The sequence below is a fragment of the Pseudomyrmex gracilis genome, unplaced genomic scaffold (assembly GCF_002006095.1).
Source record: "Pseudomyrmex gracilis isolate BER0280 unplaced genomic scaffold, ASM200609v1 scaffold_85, whole genome shotgun sequence".
Taxonomy (NCBI): domain Eukaryota; kingdom Metazoa; phylum Arthropoda; class Insecta; order Hymenoptera; family Formicidae; genus Pseudomyrmex; species Pseudomyrmex gracilis.
In genome coordinates, this window is record NW_018020669.1 from 443,162 (window position 1) to 461,657 (window position 18,496).

Sequence of the window (18,496 nt, forward strand, 5' to 3'; positions counted from 1 at the left end):
CTTTTTTGTTTAAAGAAACGTTGCTTTTTAGCTGTTTTATTTCTGTTTTTCCTGGAAACAACGATGTGTAGAGTACAATGCGGGATACTGAATTATTGTTGAGGGATCTTGCGCGCCGCTCGGAAAGTTTATCTCGAACTGCCTCACGCCCGAGTGATTTTTTCAATAATTCGCGAATGTCGACTAAGTGTAAATCGCTAATCTCTGCGCACAGTCTTCCGCCGTTTTCCCTCTCTGTCTCTCTCTCTCTCTTTTCTCGCTTCTTCGATAATCTATTTTTTAACTTCTCTTGATGACGAATTGATCGACGACCGGCTACGTGAGTTTCCAAGTTCTTATCGAGTTTCTAGAAACTTTCGATATCTCCAAGTTCATTTGTACGAATCTCTTTCTCTGCTTTTGTAAAGTATAAACGCGCGCACACACACCCACACACATATATTATTTCTCTTCACTATTGATGTAATATTCGCGTCACTGTATTATTCCGATAAAATTTAATCGTGAAATAAACCGTAAGTAAAACCGATTGAGCTAAAAATTGCAAGAGAGAGTTAATTAATGAACGAATGAATTAACTACGGCTAACTGCGGCTTGCACACGAATAAGTTAATATTAAATATCTTGCTTTTTAATACATTAATTTTCTAATAGAATGAATTTCATGTAATATAGAGTTTTTTTTTTATAAATATTTGAAAAACATTATTCTGTATAATTTATTTGATTTCACTTCGAACGTTCGAGAAAAAAACTCCACGAGAATATTGCCGCAAACCCACCCTTCTCCACGTGATTAGGAAAATTAATCATTAATCTCTCACTTTCCACCCGTTATATCTGTGTGGATATTTTTCAATTTCCAGCGCTGTGTGTGTGTGTTGAATCGATGTTGCGATATAAGAAAAAAAACAAAGCCAAACGGAGAATAAATTTCGATCTCGCGGATTTTATCGCGATCGCCGAGATAGAGCAAGGACAATAATCTGATCCCGTTCGGGGAGAGAAGAGGGGGGAGGGGAGTCGATCTCCCGGGGTGGTTGGCGGGTCGGTTTCGTGTGGCTAAATGCTATCGTTTCTCTTTCCGTTCCCTTTACCTCCCGCTCAGGCGTCTTCTTTTCGGGGCAATCGGCCCTTCTTTTGCTTGGAGAGAAGTCCGCGCAGTTTACGGGAAATACGAGAGTATTACATATCTCGGCTGCGCCGCCGGGTCGAGCTTTAATCCGCTCTTATTTCCCGGAATCGTTCCCCCGCGGCGCGATTTTTATGACAAGATCGTAGCGTACGTATAGGGACATTAAATGTATTTGTTGCTGCCGCGGGCGTTCGCGAAAAAAAGAAGCGAGCAGGCGGTCGCGTAAAGAATGTCCCGCGAGTCGCGTAATATGATATTCCCCGCGGGCTCGTAAGACTTCGAGGTATACAAGTTATATATTTGTTGTTTCCTCCGACTTGAATAAATTACAAACAGGCGAGAATTTTACGTACGTAACTAATTTAACGTCGCGGATAAGCGGACAAGAAAAATTAGAAAAATTTCTCCCTCCCCTCTCTCCCTCATCTCTCGTTCTTCTGGTGGTAGTAATCTTAAATGATTTTTCTACATCAATCTCTGTGTATAATCCCTTCTTTCCCGGGTTACTTTTCATCGGCAGTACATCTCATTACACGTTGGAAATTCCTTCCGCGTCTTCGAGGCTCGCGCGAGGAAAACACAAAAAGCTCTCTCTCTCTCTCTCTCTCTGTCTCTCCGGGCTGACGTTCTTCCTGAAATTGAAAGTAATCGTGTTGTATAATACCGGTATGCGCAAACTTTGCCGCGTCTCGTTAAATAAAGTGAAGAATGCGTGACGTTCGGCTATTAAAATAATCGCAGTCGGGAGGAACAGGTGCGCATCGACGTTACTACCCTGCGCCCATGTAATGAACGAGCTTCGGCTCGCGGAGTATCGCTTCGCTCGGAGGCGCACCTTGAGAAAGGGAGGAGAGAGAGAGAGAGAGAGAGAGGATTATAGTTACTTCCGTTTTCCCTTTTCGCGCGCGGTGTCCTTTTGAGCGAGCTTCGCCGAAACGGCGCGAGCGACGCGGCGGGAACGGTAATTAATTAGTAATTATATCAGCGGCTGTGCCCCGGAAAAAGCCAGTCTGGCTGCGCGCGCTCGCGAAATGGCCGGTTGCCTCTGTCGACGAGAAACTCTCTCTCTCTCTCTCTCTCTCCCCTCCCCCCTCCCCCCTCCCCCTGTCCCTTCCGATAACTTTGCTTTCTGACCTAACTCCAATTTCCGTTAATTATATCGTGGCTACCTGCTTCTTCCTCCCTGTGTGTGTTCCGTACTCCACCCTTTTCTCAACTTTCTTTCGCTGAGTTCTTTCCCCCTCCCCCGTTTTTTTTTTTTTTTATTTTCCTTAATTCTTTCTCTCATCCCGCGCCATCTGGCGAGAGATCCCGCACAAAGGACTCGCGTACGTGCTTATATCGTGCGTGTCGCGCGTATTATGTCTGTAATTTTATATACACGGAAAGAAAAGTTAGCTGATTAAGAGAGAAGGAAATGGAATACAAATCAAATGTCATGTGTGTAAGGTTTTAAAAGATACACCACTACATTTCGTTAAAAAGAAACGTGTATTTCTCTTTCTTTCTGTTTTTTTTTCTCTCTCTCTCTCTCTCAAATTTGATTATTGCTTAATGAAGATCTCAACGTTAATGACCTAAGAGAGACGACGACAACCAGCAGCAGCAGCAGCAGCTGTAAACGTATCTTGATGTAACTGAAGACGCAATCGCAACTGAAAACAACATCGCAGTCATGCGATACATCTGCTATTAGGCACTGACAACTACGAGAGGGGGGATACTCGATACGCGCATTGCGGAGTTCTCCGAGTATAATCTACGGGAGAGAGATGCGTTGAAAATTAAGAGCCGCCGCGCGGTAATGGCCGAACGTGTTCAGAACCAATCCGGTCTCTCCGTCTGCGGATAGAAATCAGAGAGAGAGAGAGAGAGAGAGGAATTTCCGTTCGCGCATCGACGCATTGGTATCAAAGATACTGGCGCGCGCACATGCGTGCAGTACCGTTTTCTATGTCTCTTTTTTTACGCGTTACCTACACACATGTTTGCTCTCTTCTCGCGAGTCGATTAATAAATCCCATCCGCTCTCTCCGCGCCGTTTCCATCGAGGAGAGTTCGCGCGGGGTTTGAAAAACACGACAGAGTCGCGGGAAAGAGCGAGTCGGTATCTTCTTTAGTGAATTCGCGAGATTCCTCGTCGTCCCGTGTTCGTCTTCTTCTTCTCTCTTTTTCCGGCTCGGTCCCGTCCTCCCTCCCTCCCACCCTTCCTTCCACCCTCCGTCCGTCGATTCTCCGCTCATCCGGGATTCCGAAACACTTGGACTTATTAAATGCAAAATGCTTCCAGCAAACAATGCTTAATCGCAACGTCGCTCCGCGTTGTAATCCGCTCGCTGCTACACAGACGGCGGATGTAAGAGAAAGAAAAGTAGAAGCGAGAGAATGTGAAAAAGAGAGAGAGAGAGAGAGAGACGGAGAAAGAATGAGAAGCGGGAACGATCGCGCGACGAGAGAAGAAGAGAATCAACGAGAAGGCTCTCTCGCCCGCTCGCGTATTTCCACGATAATCCGATCTCTCTAAGGAGATTCTCCATTTTTACAACTTCGTTTGAGCTCGCGGCGGACTCCGTTGCCGACGGGCATTCGAAATATTCGCGGAATCTCGGATTTACGTTTCGCGGCCCATAGAAAACCGGAAAGACGCTCGTCCAAAGGGAAGGGAGAGAGAGAGAGAAAAGACTTTTGCGCGCGTGCGAGGCAGTGGCGCGGAGCAAAACTCAGGTCAGGAATTATTTTGCAGATTTTTTTTTTTTGTGTTTCGATTATTTAAAAGCGTATTAGAACTCCGACAATTTTTTTCATGCGTCGAGTTGTTTGTTTTATGATGAAAAAATTTTGCAGAAAAAAAAAACAACAAATGGAAGAGAAGCGAAGTAGTTTTGACGAACAACGTTTTGTCAAATACAAATTTTCTCGTCTCGCCGAATGTTACGCTGATGCGTAGACAGATCTAATTTCGAAACAAATATTTCAAATACCTTCCATACGCAAAGGCGTGCGTTTAAAAAAAAAAAAAAAAAAACCCGGTCCACATCTGCGTGCAAAACTCGCAGATAAAAACTCGCAGATAAACTTTATTTGAGTTTGCGATTTAAATTCCTTGCGCTCATTAAATTTGCAATTAAATTTCTTTCGAGACAATGAATTAAAATTAATTTCTGTTAATATCTAAAATATTAGCACACTTTCTATCTCTCTTTGCAATTTAGTGTATTTTCTTCTTTTAATTCGAAAAGAAACACGGACTTTTCAGTTACTACAATCGCCGTGTTCGTGTGTTTCGCAAGAAATGAGAAAATAATCCGGCAAAGCCGCGCTACATTTTCCGCGAGTTCAAGGGGAGTGGGCGGGCGGAAAGAAAGAAACGCTGGTTACAATTGTTTCATTACGTTCCTTTTGGCCAGATTGTTGAAACAGTAACCCTGACGCGTACAAGCCCGCCGGCTGTTCGTCGGCGATTCGCTGAAAAATAATATACCTACCGCGGTCGCGTGGATTGTTTCGCGTTTTGCCGTAGCAGACGCGCCGGCGTTTCAGAGAGAGAGCCGGTCCTCAGATTAAAATTCGAAAACTTCCTGAGCGCGGGAGAGCAAGCAAGTTGAATCGCCTATCGCTCGCAGGCAGTTTGAAATCATCCCCTCTCCGTCTGTTTTCTGTTCTCAGGCTGCACGTTCCCGGAGGAGTGGTATGGCCGTTGGTTCCAGTCGGGGAATACGGAGCTGGTGACCGTCAACGGCTCCGAAATCACCAGCAAGGGCTTCTGCATCGAGAAAAACGGCGACAAGTTTCTCGTTCACGACACGTGAGTGTTCACGCTCGTTTGAATTGCAAGTGGAGTTTCGGCCGGACGATATGAAACGATAGTATAGCACTCTATCCTTTTATATACTCGCTCCTTTCTCTCTCTCTTTCTCTCTCTTTCGCTTCCGTCTGCCCGCCATTCCGTAGTCGTTCCCGTTGCTCCTGTACTCTCGCGCCCCCGCGCTTGCTCCCTTCTTTCCAGCTTTTATTAATTAACTGCCGTCCGACAAAGCGCTCGAGGCGACGTGCCAGCCAAGAGAGAGGGAGAGAGAGTGAGAGAAAGAGAGAGAGAGAGAGTGAGGGGGAGAAAGGGAGAGCAGCTGCCGTATAAAACGTTTCTCCTGAAATTTCATCCGTGAAACCGGAGCAGGGGGATGGCTTTGAGATCGAAGAGAACGGGTGATCCGCCCCGGTATCGCGCATTGCGCGTGTACTCGTGTGTATGTGTGTGTGTGTGTGTGTGTGTATCTATATATTGTATATACATATATCTATACCTATGCGTGTATATCGATATATACCTTTTCCATCCGCGGCGTTTGCGCGAGTGGTGGTGGGATTTACGACAAATGCGCGAGTGTGGTACGCGAGCATATGACTAAATGTTAAATAGAAACCTGCTCGTGAACGAACGGCCGAGAGAGAGAGAGAGAGAGAGAGAGAGAGAGAGGAGAGCGAGCGAGCCGGCGAATATCCCCGTCCCATGGCCCACCGGGGCCGTGCGAAAAAGCTGCGCTTTCCAGTTAGTTATAAGGCTATGTGTAAGTTATAATTACGATCGCTGCAGCGCTAACTATTGCGCGCGGCAGAATTACTTTCGGAGAGTTTCTCTTCGGAACTTTAAACAGCTCATTTTACGAGAAGCGAGCTGCGAGCGGAATGACATTTTATATCCGGTGTTAAATCATACGTGCTGCGCGCCGAGATCTACATGTATCCCAATTCAAAATTGAAATAGAAGAAGACCAGATTCGAGAGAGAAAGAGAGAGAGAGAGACATTGTTTTGGATCGCTCAACGCGATTGTTCGGAGATATAATTTTTTTTCTGATTTTGAAACCGAGAAAACGGCTTTCAGTTTTTTATTCCACGAAAGTCCAAATAAAAAACAAAAAAAAAAAAAACACATTATCCAACGTTTTCTTCGAAGAAACTTTCGATATGTAACGAGATTATCGTGCCGCGCTCTCTCTCTCTCTGTGTTTCTCCACTTATCGTGCCGCCAGGTAGAAAAATAATTGAAACGGCGAGTTTCCGAGGTCCGGTCACGTTATAGAAAAGAAAACATTTTTCGCGGACTTCGTTCGATCTCACGTGCCTTCCGTCCGTATAACCAGAATTCTCTCCCTGTGTATTTCCATTTGCACACGGTTTCCGCAAAATCCGCACGTCGCACGTCGATCCGCATGTTATATTTCGGTCGGGGCGGGGGGGAGGGGGGGGGGTAGGAGATAGATCGCGCACACGCCCGTCTGTCTGTGTATCCTGATCGTACCGGCAGCTCTTCTAGTCAAACACGATCTTTTATCCGCCCGCGATCAAATTACAAAAAACGATATCGCGCGGCCCGCGCGCCGCGAACAGAGTAAAGTTTTCCGCGGGATCGGGAATTACTCGCGACTGAGAAACGGTCCGAATCGGTTCGTTCTCGCTCCGAGCGAGAGTTGCTTTGTTGCAGCCCTGCCGCAGAAAACCCAATTAATTTTGTTTGATCGGCACTTTTTCCAATTTTGTGTCTGCGCCGATCGTCCGCCGACTATATCCGCCCCCTTCTCCCTTCCCCGTCCCTCCGACCGTCGTATATATATTACTCATCGAGGATAAAGTTAAATCGCGGCTCGCTTCGGCCGCGGATAATATGGCGCGATACGCACATACATGCGAGATGTGGTCTCGCGATAGAGAACGCTCGTATAACTTGGATTTAAAAAATTTTCAATTTCCGAATAAGTTAATCTTTCGCGGACAGATTGGGTCTCCCGGACCCAGCTAAAAAAATTTCAAACCTAGGTGTCTCTGGTAGTAGTTTTCTTTTTTTTTTAAACGCTTATATCTTCGGAAATATTAGATGTTTTTTTAATGTTTTTTTTTAAAACGACGCAGAATCGTTCAAACTTTCGATTCGACAAAAGAAATTGAAAAAATATTGACTTTTCGCGGAGATATTTGATTTTAAAGTCGCGCGAGTTTCGCGGACGCAGTCTGTCTCTGTTCAACTGGTGAAAGCGTTTTCGGAGTCTGTCCGCGAAGGGATTAATTCTAGTATAGTTGCTCCGAAAGATACTCGGTATCTCTCGGATCCGTATTTTATCGTGAATTACATTCGCGAACATCGTTTCGCTTGATCAACGTACGACCATAATCGTAACATTAGCGGGCGAAGAAGCTGTTTTTCGAGGTCATTATCGACTCTCTCATCTTCGTGAAGATGAATGCACGAGCGCGGAAAAATAAACGGTCGGACCGCTACGATAACACATTTCGAGAACGATCAATTCCCCCACGTCGATATCGCGCGCACGATCGAACATTGAATAAATACTATTATCGCCGAGTGTAACGTTATTTATATATTCGCCATCCGTTCGACTTTTTTTTTTTTTTTTTTTCGGCTTCGCCGATATCACGCTCGAATTGGGTCGAGCAAGGATTTTAACGGATGGACAAAGCGCTTTCATCAATACATGCGAATAATTATCAATGCATGCAAATCTTTTGTGTGGAACGAACGGTTCTCGGAATATAACATGAGAAGCTTTTTTTTATCTCGTCACATGTCTTTGAAATATAGAATTATTGTAATGTATAACAAACCGTGATATAAATAAATTTAATAACGAAACACACGCGCGCGCGGTCAGAAAAGAAATTTGATGAAGTGTATGTTTTTTATTTTTCAATTTTAACAACTCAGTTTTTATATATACTTGAAGATTCTCAGACGACTATCCAATTAAAAATTCGGTGTATACTTTAAACTTTTAGAGTCTTCGCCGAGTCTCGGCGAGCTTCATAGGGACATAGGGAAAATATAAAGTAGATGTTGAATTGAAGCTAATTCCCAAACGGTATCCATTTAAAAGTGTTATCTCTCGGGAACGACTTTTGAAAGCAAAAGTCTGAGGTAGTTTGAAACACACAAACTCTCGAAATCAAATCTTGAAACGTAAGGCATAAAAAATTTTTTTTTAAATTATCGGATTAAAAAAACATTTCAAGTGCAAGTGGTTACTTTAAATTGCTTTAATAGTTAATTAATTTTTTGCGAGAAAGTTTGGGAAATATTTGAGAGCATCGAAAAGGATAAACAAAAAGATCGAAGCGAGTTTTAGTCGTTTGTTTACCCGCGAAAAGATGTCGGGCGCGATGGCGTGTCTTATCGTTTTATTCATAATATCCGCGTTATTGGAAGCAGCCGTGATTTTCCTTGGGAGAAGCGATCGCATATGTGGATAGATAGACGAGGGAAGTAATTGATCGGAGAACGATAAGAGAGAGAGAGAGAGAGAGAGAGACGAGCGAGCGCGCAAGATGGAAGGAAGAAAAGGACAACACGGATGGCACGGCGGGTGACGTGGAAGCCGAGCGGAGTTGAGAGCTAAGTTTTAATTAATGTAATGGAGAGTAGCGCGTGATTAGCCTCCCAATCAGCACACTCCTTCCGCCACCGGCTTCGGTTAGAAACGGGGATGAAGCGTATCGAGAGTCTCGGAAAAATAAACGAAGACAAAATTTGCGATAAGAAAATACGAGAAGAAAATGAAAATACGCGAAATACGCGTATTTTATTTTACAGAAAAAAACTGTTTATAAAATATCACAAGAGAAATATTGTTTTTTGTTTACCGTTGCACTGACATGTAACAAATATTGTCATAATACATTGATATTGTAAAATTGACAAATTTTAAAAAACTAAAGTTAATTCTTCGCGGACAGACTGGTTCTCCCAGACCCACTAAAAAATTTCAGATCTGGTGTCTCTCCAGTAAAAATTAGTTTTTTTTTTTTTTTAACGCTTATATCTTCAAAAATACTAGAGATTTTTTCATATTTTTTTTTATCGACGCAGAATTGTTCAAACTTTTGATTAAAAAAAAAAACAAAATTGAAAAACTATTGATTTCTCGCGGAGATATTCGGTTTGAAAGTCGCGTGGGTCTTACAGACCCAGTCTGTTTAACTAGGCGTTTATAGAATCTGTCCTTGGGTTAATACTGTAAAGAAAAAAAAATAAAATCAAAATGTCAAGGCCATTACAAGCCGATGTAGGTACAGGTGCTTCGTGTGTGCAAGTTATCACTTTACTGACATGTTTCAATTCATTGGTTGGAATTTTCTTCAATGATTAATAAAAAAAAGTTAAAATATTAAATTTTGAAGAGATTAACAGCAATATACACTACGTAATTTTACAAGTCACTAAAAAACTACAAGCGACGAAATCACTTCACGAAGACATAATACGAAAAAAGAAAACAAAATGCTGACATCTTGTACGTATGTATAAGTTTCGGATATTAATATGTAGAGATTATTTGTTTAATGCAGATCACGGTGCGCGGGAATTTGCGAACGACTAAATTGTTTGCGTAATGCGCATCTAATTATACGGTTCTGCATTAATGGATCGTATGGGTGGAAGCGTCACAGTTTGTTTGTTGTTGGTAACATGGATGTTATCAAACTGGCGGTAACTTGCTTATCTTAAGATAACTAATCTAGTGTTACGTAATTCGAACTTTGTAGCCGAGACGATAATTATGAGAAAATTTCGTCTCGATAACGAGCGTTTGTACACACACACACACACACACATACACACACACATACGCGAAAAAGAAAATACTTTATTTACGTTCATTTGAAATGCATTCGCGATGATTCAATTGCCGTCCGTGTTCGATCAATCATCGTCGCATCATGTTTTATAATGAACAATCCGGCCAGGCCGGGCACAAACATTTTGCACATAATATTTTACGACGCAAGTCCGACATATACATGGCATGTCAATTAATTGATTTACGCGGAGCGATATTTATGAAGCGTGATACTGTCCCACGGTTTTTCCGTTAATTCTTTTGTTCGATTCGACCGATCGTGTTATTTCTCACCGTGACAGGGTATCGTCGTGATATTCGTCGACCCGATAATAGTTTCGATCGGGAACAGACTGCGCGCGATACCGTTGCGCTCGACCGTCAATTAACGGTAACCGATAATCCAAAATAATGACAAGCGATTGCAGTTTGCGCCCCGCGATAATTGTTTGTCGATTTAAAAAAAAAAGCGCAAGCGGGGACCTGCGATTTATATTGCATGCAATTAAGCTCATCTTGCGCGACAGGCGGAGTTGTTATCGCGCGAAACGTGTTCGTTGTTCGCGAAGGTAAAAATTGTAAGAACGACACACACGACGAATTAAACAATAGGCAATCAATTCCGGAGAAAAAAAGTTTGGTGTACATTTTCTGGAGGGAGGAAGGAGGGAAAGTTACATCACAGTTTTATTTACAAAAAAAATATATATATTAGACCAATTAATCAATACGCGCAATGTAAATGCGCGCTTCTCCCAACATGATACAGCATCTACTCTCTGTACGGTGATTTTGAATGGTGTTACATTGTAATCGTCTCTCTTACGCCGTCCCGCGTGCAACGCCGGGTCGATTCATCAAAGTTACGCGCCGGGTGAAATTATTTGTGATATTATTACACACAAGTACACTCGTGCAAGTCAACCGGAGCGATTACATAATTAATCCCCTCTCCCTCTTCCCTCACCGACACGGTTGAGGGTGAGACACGAAACGATGGAGGGGGAGGCACACTCGTTAGTTCGCGATAATAAAATTAGTAGTCCAACGTCATCATTAATCCTTCTTAAGCGATAAAGGTAGCCGCCACGTTGTAATAATGGAATATTAGGTCTCATTATTGCGAGATAATTGGAAAATGTTGGGAAATGACGACATGAAGATGTGGGTTACATAGATTACACATATAAACGAGACGTGAGTGAGTAGAAGATAATTGAATCGCCGCTTGTGTTCGTGAAGTTCGTATTGACGAAAGTTTATTAATTTATCGTCGCGCACACGTTGCTCGATATTGGTTTCGCAATCGGTAACTGTCTAAGCTAATTGCATTAACTATACCGGATATGGGAAAAAAAAAAAAAAAAAAAAAAACACACACGGGTGTCCTTTTTTTCCTGAAAACTGATGTGTGAAAATCGATCGCGCGCAACTTACACGAAATAAGAATCGGTAACTGCTGCGAAATTTCTATACAGGGTGCTTCAGAAGTAGTTCCTCGCTAACGTGCCAAATTTTTCCCTCGGTATCGTGACCACCAAGGAGTCATTCCCATCAAATCCTAGAAGTGCTTTGCCGAGGCTTCGCGCGAATTGGGAGTCGAGCCAATCAGAGATAACAGCCGGCACACAGAGACACACACAATTCTCAGAACAATATCTTTATTAACATCTTTCCGCTCACGGAATCGAGGAGAGGAACATTAGCGAGGAACAACTATAAGTGGCCAAATTTTGATATCGTATTCTATTAAGAATGAAAAAAGGTTATATATAAATAGGTTCGGAAACTCTTTTTTTCGAGAGTAAAGCTTTTTGTTTATTTAGTAATTTTACACAAATAAGTATCACACATAGAATTATGAGAGAGAACTGTCAACTTGTTTTTTTGGTAAATTATTGTAGAGAGCAAGTCATTTTGTTATCGAAGGCAGCTTGTCGTAAGAAATTATTTTCAGCAATTTTTTTAAGTTACAAACATGTAAAAAATATTCTCTTAAAAACAGGAATTCGTTCGTATTCCTCGAAAAGGAAGAGTTTCCGAACTTACGTTTGTTATGACCTTTTTTTCATTCTTAGGCAGAGTAGAATACAATACCGCAAAGTTTGACCGTCTGTTTCTGAACCGCCGTGTATAATCCGAACTAACTATTATTTCGTACATCAAAGCTAATTAGTATCCGGTAAAATCGTAGTATATAATTGGAATTTACCGAAGAGTTTGATCTCCTCCTCCTCATGGCACAATATTGTATCGATTATATACCGTGGAGTGTGTTGTTAACGAGACGTTGTGATGATAAGGTAGCGATATATATTACGTTACATTGAACTACACCGCCGTTGCGGCGTCGCGACGCCTCGTGACTCTATCCGGTCGTCGTCTACCTACCGGTCGAAATCGGTAAAACGGATCATCCAGTTACGGAGAATGCCGCTTCGTCAATGTACATCTAACGATCTCGCAATGATTAGACCGTGCGTGCGTGCTGCGCGTTCGCAATCCCGTTCTAATTGGAGTAATGACGATAGCTAATTAGGCATCGCTGCAACAAGTCTTAATACTCTCGTGAGAGAGAGAGAAAGAGAGAGAGAGAGAGAGCTGCCTGCCGTCGTGTGTCTCCTCCGTGCAAATTATATGTATATATGTATATATATTGTGCGCAAAACTAACGAGAAAATATACCGAGGGGAATAAAAATTTTTCTGAAATAATGGGATTTGCGCTGAATTAACATACGGGCGCGCAATCACATCGAAAATCGCGGTCGCGGACATTCTCGTGCCATCGCGCGCGTTTCAACGGAAACACGAAAGAGAAAGTATCCTCCACCGACGTGGTGTCATTTCCGACCACGCGTGGCGAAGGGTAAAAAAAAAAAAAAAAAAAAGGACAGACGACCGTTCGAACTCGGTGCACCCCAGAGAGTAGGAAGAGGAGAAAGCGTGTGTGTGAGAGAGAGAGAGAGAGAGAGAGAGAGAGCGCCAGGGGAAAAAGTTATATTGCCTCTGCGTCCGGAGTGACGAGCCGAACGCGTCGCCGGCATATGAATAATATCGCGCTGCGGCATATAGCGCGCGCGCCCTTCCCGCGCACGCCCGTCTCGACGGAGTATCCGCTGATTGGATTCGAATTGGAAAGGGTAGTTTATGTCTCCGTCGCTATGCATACCTCCTCCTGTAGGAATTATGTTCCTTCGAAAGCAAGCGACGGCGGACCGCGTCGCAATTAAATTGTGCGTCACAATTTTGCCAGAAAGAGACGTGAATTAATGAAGACTAATTTCCGAACGTCTCGCGCGCGGCTCGCTTCCCGTTTCTCTCTTTCTCTTCCGGAACACTCGGAAGAATAGACACACAACAAGTGACATTGCGCGCGCCGTTAGTATTATCTTGATGGGAATTACGATTTGTTTGCAATGGAAAGCAATTGTGAATTTCACGCGTTGATATTTCACCGTGAGAAAAAAAAAACATGTGTGTTCTCTTAACGAAGACTAAAAAAAAACTCGTTACATTTCGGTTTTAAGAGATTCGAAGAATAAATAGGCGTGTACGTACGCGGCGGCGGCGGCGGCGCACGTTAGGGTCTTTAGTCGGCGACGTGCTCATTGTGGGAGCGTGAGTTAAAGCGAATGAAACGGAAGCTGAAGTAGAGCATCGACCGAGTCTCGAACGAAAAAAAAGAAAAAAAAAAGAAAAAACACGAAAAGAAAAAATATACGAACGTCCAATATTCCATTTACGAGTGTAGAACGAAAAGAAATTACCTCTCAGGTCGCGCTGCGTAAGACAGCGATAGCGAGCGGGACAGATAACGAAAAAGGAGTAAAGAAAATAGGGAAAAGAGTGAGGGAAAACGAGCGAGGATAGAGACGTTCTCCAATGAGTTTCCTCTTTCTCCGCCCGACCGTAGTTCTCCCCATTTTCTTCATCTGTCTATATGTGTGTGTGTGTGTGTATGTACGCGCCGACTATCGCTCTGCGCTTCTTATCCCGTCTTACTCGCGATTGTCTATAACTCGATGGTTTCTTGCACGCCGCGACGCCCGCAGTAAATAGCCTCACCTCCGCTTCCCTCCCCTCCCTCTACCCCCCCTTCTTTGTGACGCTCACGGAAGTGTGAGGTTCGTCGTTCCCTCGAAACCGCCAGCCATTCGGCCTGTGTTTGGCTGTGCATTTTGAAACTTTCAAGACGGATGCAGGTAAACGGACGAAGTTTCGAGTTTACTTGGATGGGCGACGTTGGCGCGTCACTTTACTAATTGCGTCCAGGATTTACGGGACCCGGAGGGCGCGACAGGACTGCTCGCAGGACGCTCGCCCCGCGTCGATGTACATTGTCGCGCTCGCTCGCGCGCGCGCACACAAGAACCTTTCACGTCGAATCCTCGTTTTCTCTTCAGAGAAAAGGACGAGCGAGAGAGAGATACGAATGTTTAATACGAAAGCGTAACCGTTGCACAATCGTGTAGTTCAGCAGAACGTAGAACGCGCATTGTCGGCGACGTGAAGTCTTGCATTTTCCCTCCCGGAAACGTTCTCGTATTTTAACACCGCAGATTAAATCGCATTTAGTTTCCGACACTTTAGTCCCCCCCCCCCCCGCCCGCGGCTGTGTCTCATGTAAAGAGTTCTTAAGGAACGCTTAGCGTTCGCTTCGTAACACAAAGATATCGAGTTCGGTACTTCGCGGCTTAAGCCGCGAAGTGTGCCATTTCGCATGAACGAAAGAAGAAACGGAAAACTCATTGTTCATCGTCTTGGAGTTTCCAAACGCTGTGTGTGCGCGAGCGCGAGCGCTTTCGGCGAGAGCAGAAGAGGAAGAATCACGAACGGCTGGCGCTGAAAGTTTTCAGTCACGGTTTGCGATCTTACTTTCTTGCTCGCGCACGGCGGCCTTTTTTGGTCCCACCTTCTCCGCGTTTTTCGCGACGGATCGCGAAAAACGCGAAAGCTCGAGACAGCGAAACACATTCCGACGCAGGCGGCAATGTTGGTCGTCGATATCGCGCGATATCAGGCGAACCTTCTGTAAATTCTCGCCCGACTTGAGAAACCGTGGCAAAGTGAAAATTGTTCGGAATCAATGACCTCGAACACACGACGGTAGGGACGACGCAGCGAATTTTCCCAGGGGCTTTGGCCGGCGCGCCCCCTTTCTCTCCATCCCCCCTGATAGTATCGAATATCGCGCAACATCTCCGCACGCTACTGATACTCGAGTCGAGGCAACGCGCGCACGCGGGATATTTTGCAAAATTCCACGAATGCTTGGAAAGCGAATAACATTTGAAAGCAACGATCTGTAAATCGCTGCCGTTGCCGAATGCGCCGTTTTGAGCTCTCTCTCTCTCTCTCTCTCTCTCTCTCTCTCTCTCGACGCAAGAATCAGAGATGCAAAAACGGACAATTTTCTGCGATTCCAACGTTGTTCGCGGTTTCGCTTGAATTTTATTTATTAGCGCAAACGAGTGTATATATATATATAATATATTTCGAGTTTCGCTACGTATTTGAAAACGAGAAACTGAAATATTAAATATAGCAGGTATTTATGCTGCCGCTAAGATACATGGCAGCACATGTATCTTAAATACATATGTGTGTGTGTGTGTGTGTACACATACGAAGTGATTATTTTTTACTCCCTTTTCCGAAATTGTTGCTTTTCTGGCTACGTCCCTGTGCCGCACTTCGTCAAGAGAAATACCGACGGGATTTTCTCCCGATACAAAAAAAAAAAAAAAAAAAAACAAGTCGAGAGATATTTAGGAGGAACCGTGCAACTGTCGGAACTGTACTGTGGATCTCTCTGGCAGCAGGGTTTTATGATCCTTTCCGTATTTTTCTCTCCGACGTGCGGCCGTGCGTGTGGCAAAGTCATGCGCAATTTTTTTTCAAATTCCATTTGGACGAGGGGCGAAAAAGAGAGAAGAAGACGTAGATGGGAGAATCGACGATGTTAAAATTTTCAGCTCCCGGTCGCGACCTTAATTTCTTCTCCCTCGTGACTCCTGACTTCCGCTGCTCGTTTCCGACTTGCGAAAATGGCCGGCACTTGGCGCACAGCGCGTGTCGTGGTCGGGTACGGGCGACGTGAATAAATAAAAGAGCCGCGTTGGTCCGAAAGAGAAAACGAGAGAGAAAAAGAGAGAGAAGAGAAGAAGGAAAAGCTTGCGGAAGGAGAGGTGGAGGAAAAAAATAAAATAAAAGACGGGGCCCGAGAAGTGCCGGGAACTCGCGCGCGGCGGCGCGTTCGTTCGGTTACACCACCGAAACTTATCTAATCAATCAGCCGACTGATCAACCTTTCATTGATCGCTGTAATCCATCACATGTAGCGCCGATACAAACCGAGCGCGCCATCCCCGTCCTCTCGCACGGCCGCCAGCTCTCTCTCTCTCTCTCTCTCTCTTGCTCTCTCTCGCTCCCTCGATTTTCCCTCTGAGTTATAACGCTAATTATTTTTCGCCCGAGCGATCCATCTCCGCGAGCACCTCGCCGCCGCGCGATACGCTGACAAATCTTCGAGAAATCATTAAAACTTTTAACCAGCATCGGATATCCTTCCATCATGGAAAAGTCTCGTGTGTTTCGAGAGTAAAAAATGATTTTTCTTTTTTTTTTTTTTTCTAGATTTTTCCGCAAAAGATATTTAGCAATTGCATTAATTTTGATCGGAGAATATCATATACATATATATATGTAAGGATCAGAACGCGCGCATCGAGAGGCTATTTCCGCGCCGTCAGATTGACACGAGAGTGTCAAGTATGTGCGTTAATAATGAAACGCGATTCGCTTTGCCGTAACTTTCCGAACGCCTTCGCGTATTCCCGCGGGAGCTGCATTTTCATGAGCCGGTAATCATTAATAGGTCGTGCGCTATGTAGCGGAGCGGTGTAACGCAAGATGCAAATTAATGAATGAAGGATAGACCGAACGACTATAGACCGCACCTGATTTGATATTCAAGCGTGGAATATGTATGCAGTAGCGTAGGTGCACGCGCGTGTCTGCGTAGTCTGCGTAATCCACGTAATGTAGTTTGGAATCTAATCAGGGTTCACTGCCGGAATGTCGTTCGCTGTTTCTTTGATGGAACTTTCAGGTATGCGCGTCGCGGTACTTTACATAATTAGAATGTAATTCAACCCTCCCTCCCTCCCTCCCTCTCTCTCTCTCTCTCTCTCTCTCTCAGCGAGTATATACATACGTGAGCGAATTATCGCAAATTAGGTCTTCGTTGTAAGTAACGCCGTTGTGTGAACTTGCACGAAGGATTTTTGTAAACTGCGGACAGAAGCTGCATAATTACATGATGTTCACATGCACACATTCTAGTTCCATCTCGTAATTAACGCACTAATCTAAAGTTATTAAGATGATCCGGATAGCGTGACGCGTTAATTACACAGTTTACACGTAACACACTGTGTTATTAAATTGGATCTCCCCCTGGTGGACAATGTAATCCTTCTTTTTTCCACCCTATTCCCCGCGTTCCACCCTATTCGCTAGTAAAAAAATTCGAGAGACGTTTGATAAATATCTGCTAATAAAAAAATGTCGTGAAAGTTGAACAATTTTAAACTCTTCTCTACGACACGATTCTGTTATTTTTTTTTTTTTTTTTTGCGGCGACGGAAATAATTTTATCATCGTCGGTATCAAAATTGTCGATGACACGTCATCGACGAAATATGTCCGGCGAACTTCAAAATATTCTAGTTTCTTCGGTCTCGGTATTCAATATTTTTGATTCATGTATTTTATTTATGCGTTTCGCGAGAACTCGCGCGCGACTTATTTCTGCCGTCAATTGAATCTTTCGGAATTTTTATCAGTGCGATTAAAATTTCAAACATATATATGTACATATATATACTATATAGCGAGCTCTGGCAGAATGCCCGGTTTTAGACAAATTTGCACCATAAAGTGTTTCGATCCAATATCGGATTACGTTCCATGCATAAAGAACGAATGAATCTTGGTTGAATGAATTGAATCTGTTCTTTTTTTCGCGCGCGCGCGCGCGCGTGTGTGTGTCGCTTCGCAAGTTGAAAATTTTCTCTTCGCGGATTCGAAAGTGGGGCGATATATATACAGAAATTCAATACACATGTGATTATTTATCGGCAATGAAAATATCAAGCAACTCATTCGATGCAATGTGACGAAAGAAACAAGAATTCTTTGAAAGTGAACGACGGGAAATAAAAGATAATCGAGATTGAAATAAAAGTCATTGTCAAAAATCAACTTTAACACGGTGAACTTTAACACTGTCGTTACAAATTGAGACTTGAGAAACGTGCGTACACACAAACCAGTCACATAAATGTCACATAAATCGTGTCATCTTGAGAGAGTCGGGAAGTTTTCTTTCTATCACGTCAATATCTTTCTCGTACAGCGGAATTTTACTCGTGCGCGCGCCGATTTGAAAGCCGGAGTCTTTAAGTGCATTTAATTTACCTCGCCGGAACGTGTTTTGCAATTTTAAGATGCGGGCGTTCAGCAACGCCTCGCTAAGAAACCAAAGGAGGATTCCTGAAGAAAGAAACTCATTCATAGGGCAATATGCGCGCCGTGTTCAAGCTGTTCCGACTTACGGCGGCGTGCCGCGCGACGCCCGGCATTCCTATCCTTTCTGTGTCCCTTTGTGTCACCGAAGCAAACGAGGCGATTAAAACGTAGATTGGCGTCGGGGCGAGGGGATTTAATGC

The 18,496-nt window shown here is 43.9% G+C and overlaps 1 protein-coding gene across 1 annotated transcript in view; it reads left to right on the top strand.

Annotated features, from left to right (window-relative positions):
- LOC109855264 overlaps positions 1-18,496 on the top strand; it is a 261,852-nt gene that overhangs the window by 180,008 nt on the left and 63,348 nt on the right. Inside the window, exon 4 of the mRNA XM_020429317.1 lies at positions 4,803-4,941. Within this exon, the coding sequence (XP_020284906.1) occupies positions 4,803-4,941 (139 nt within the window). The remainder of the gene's footprint in view (positions 1-4,802; positions 4,942-18,496) is intronic.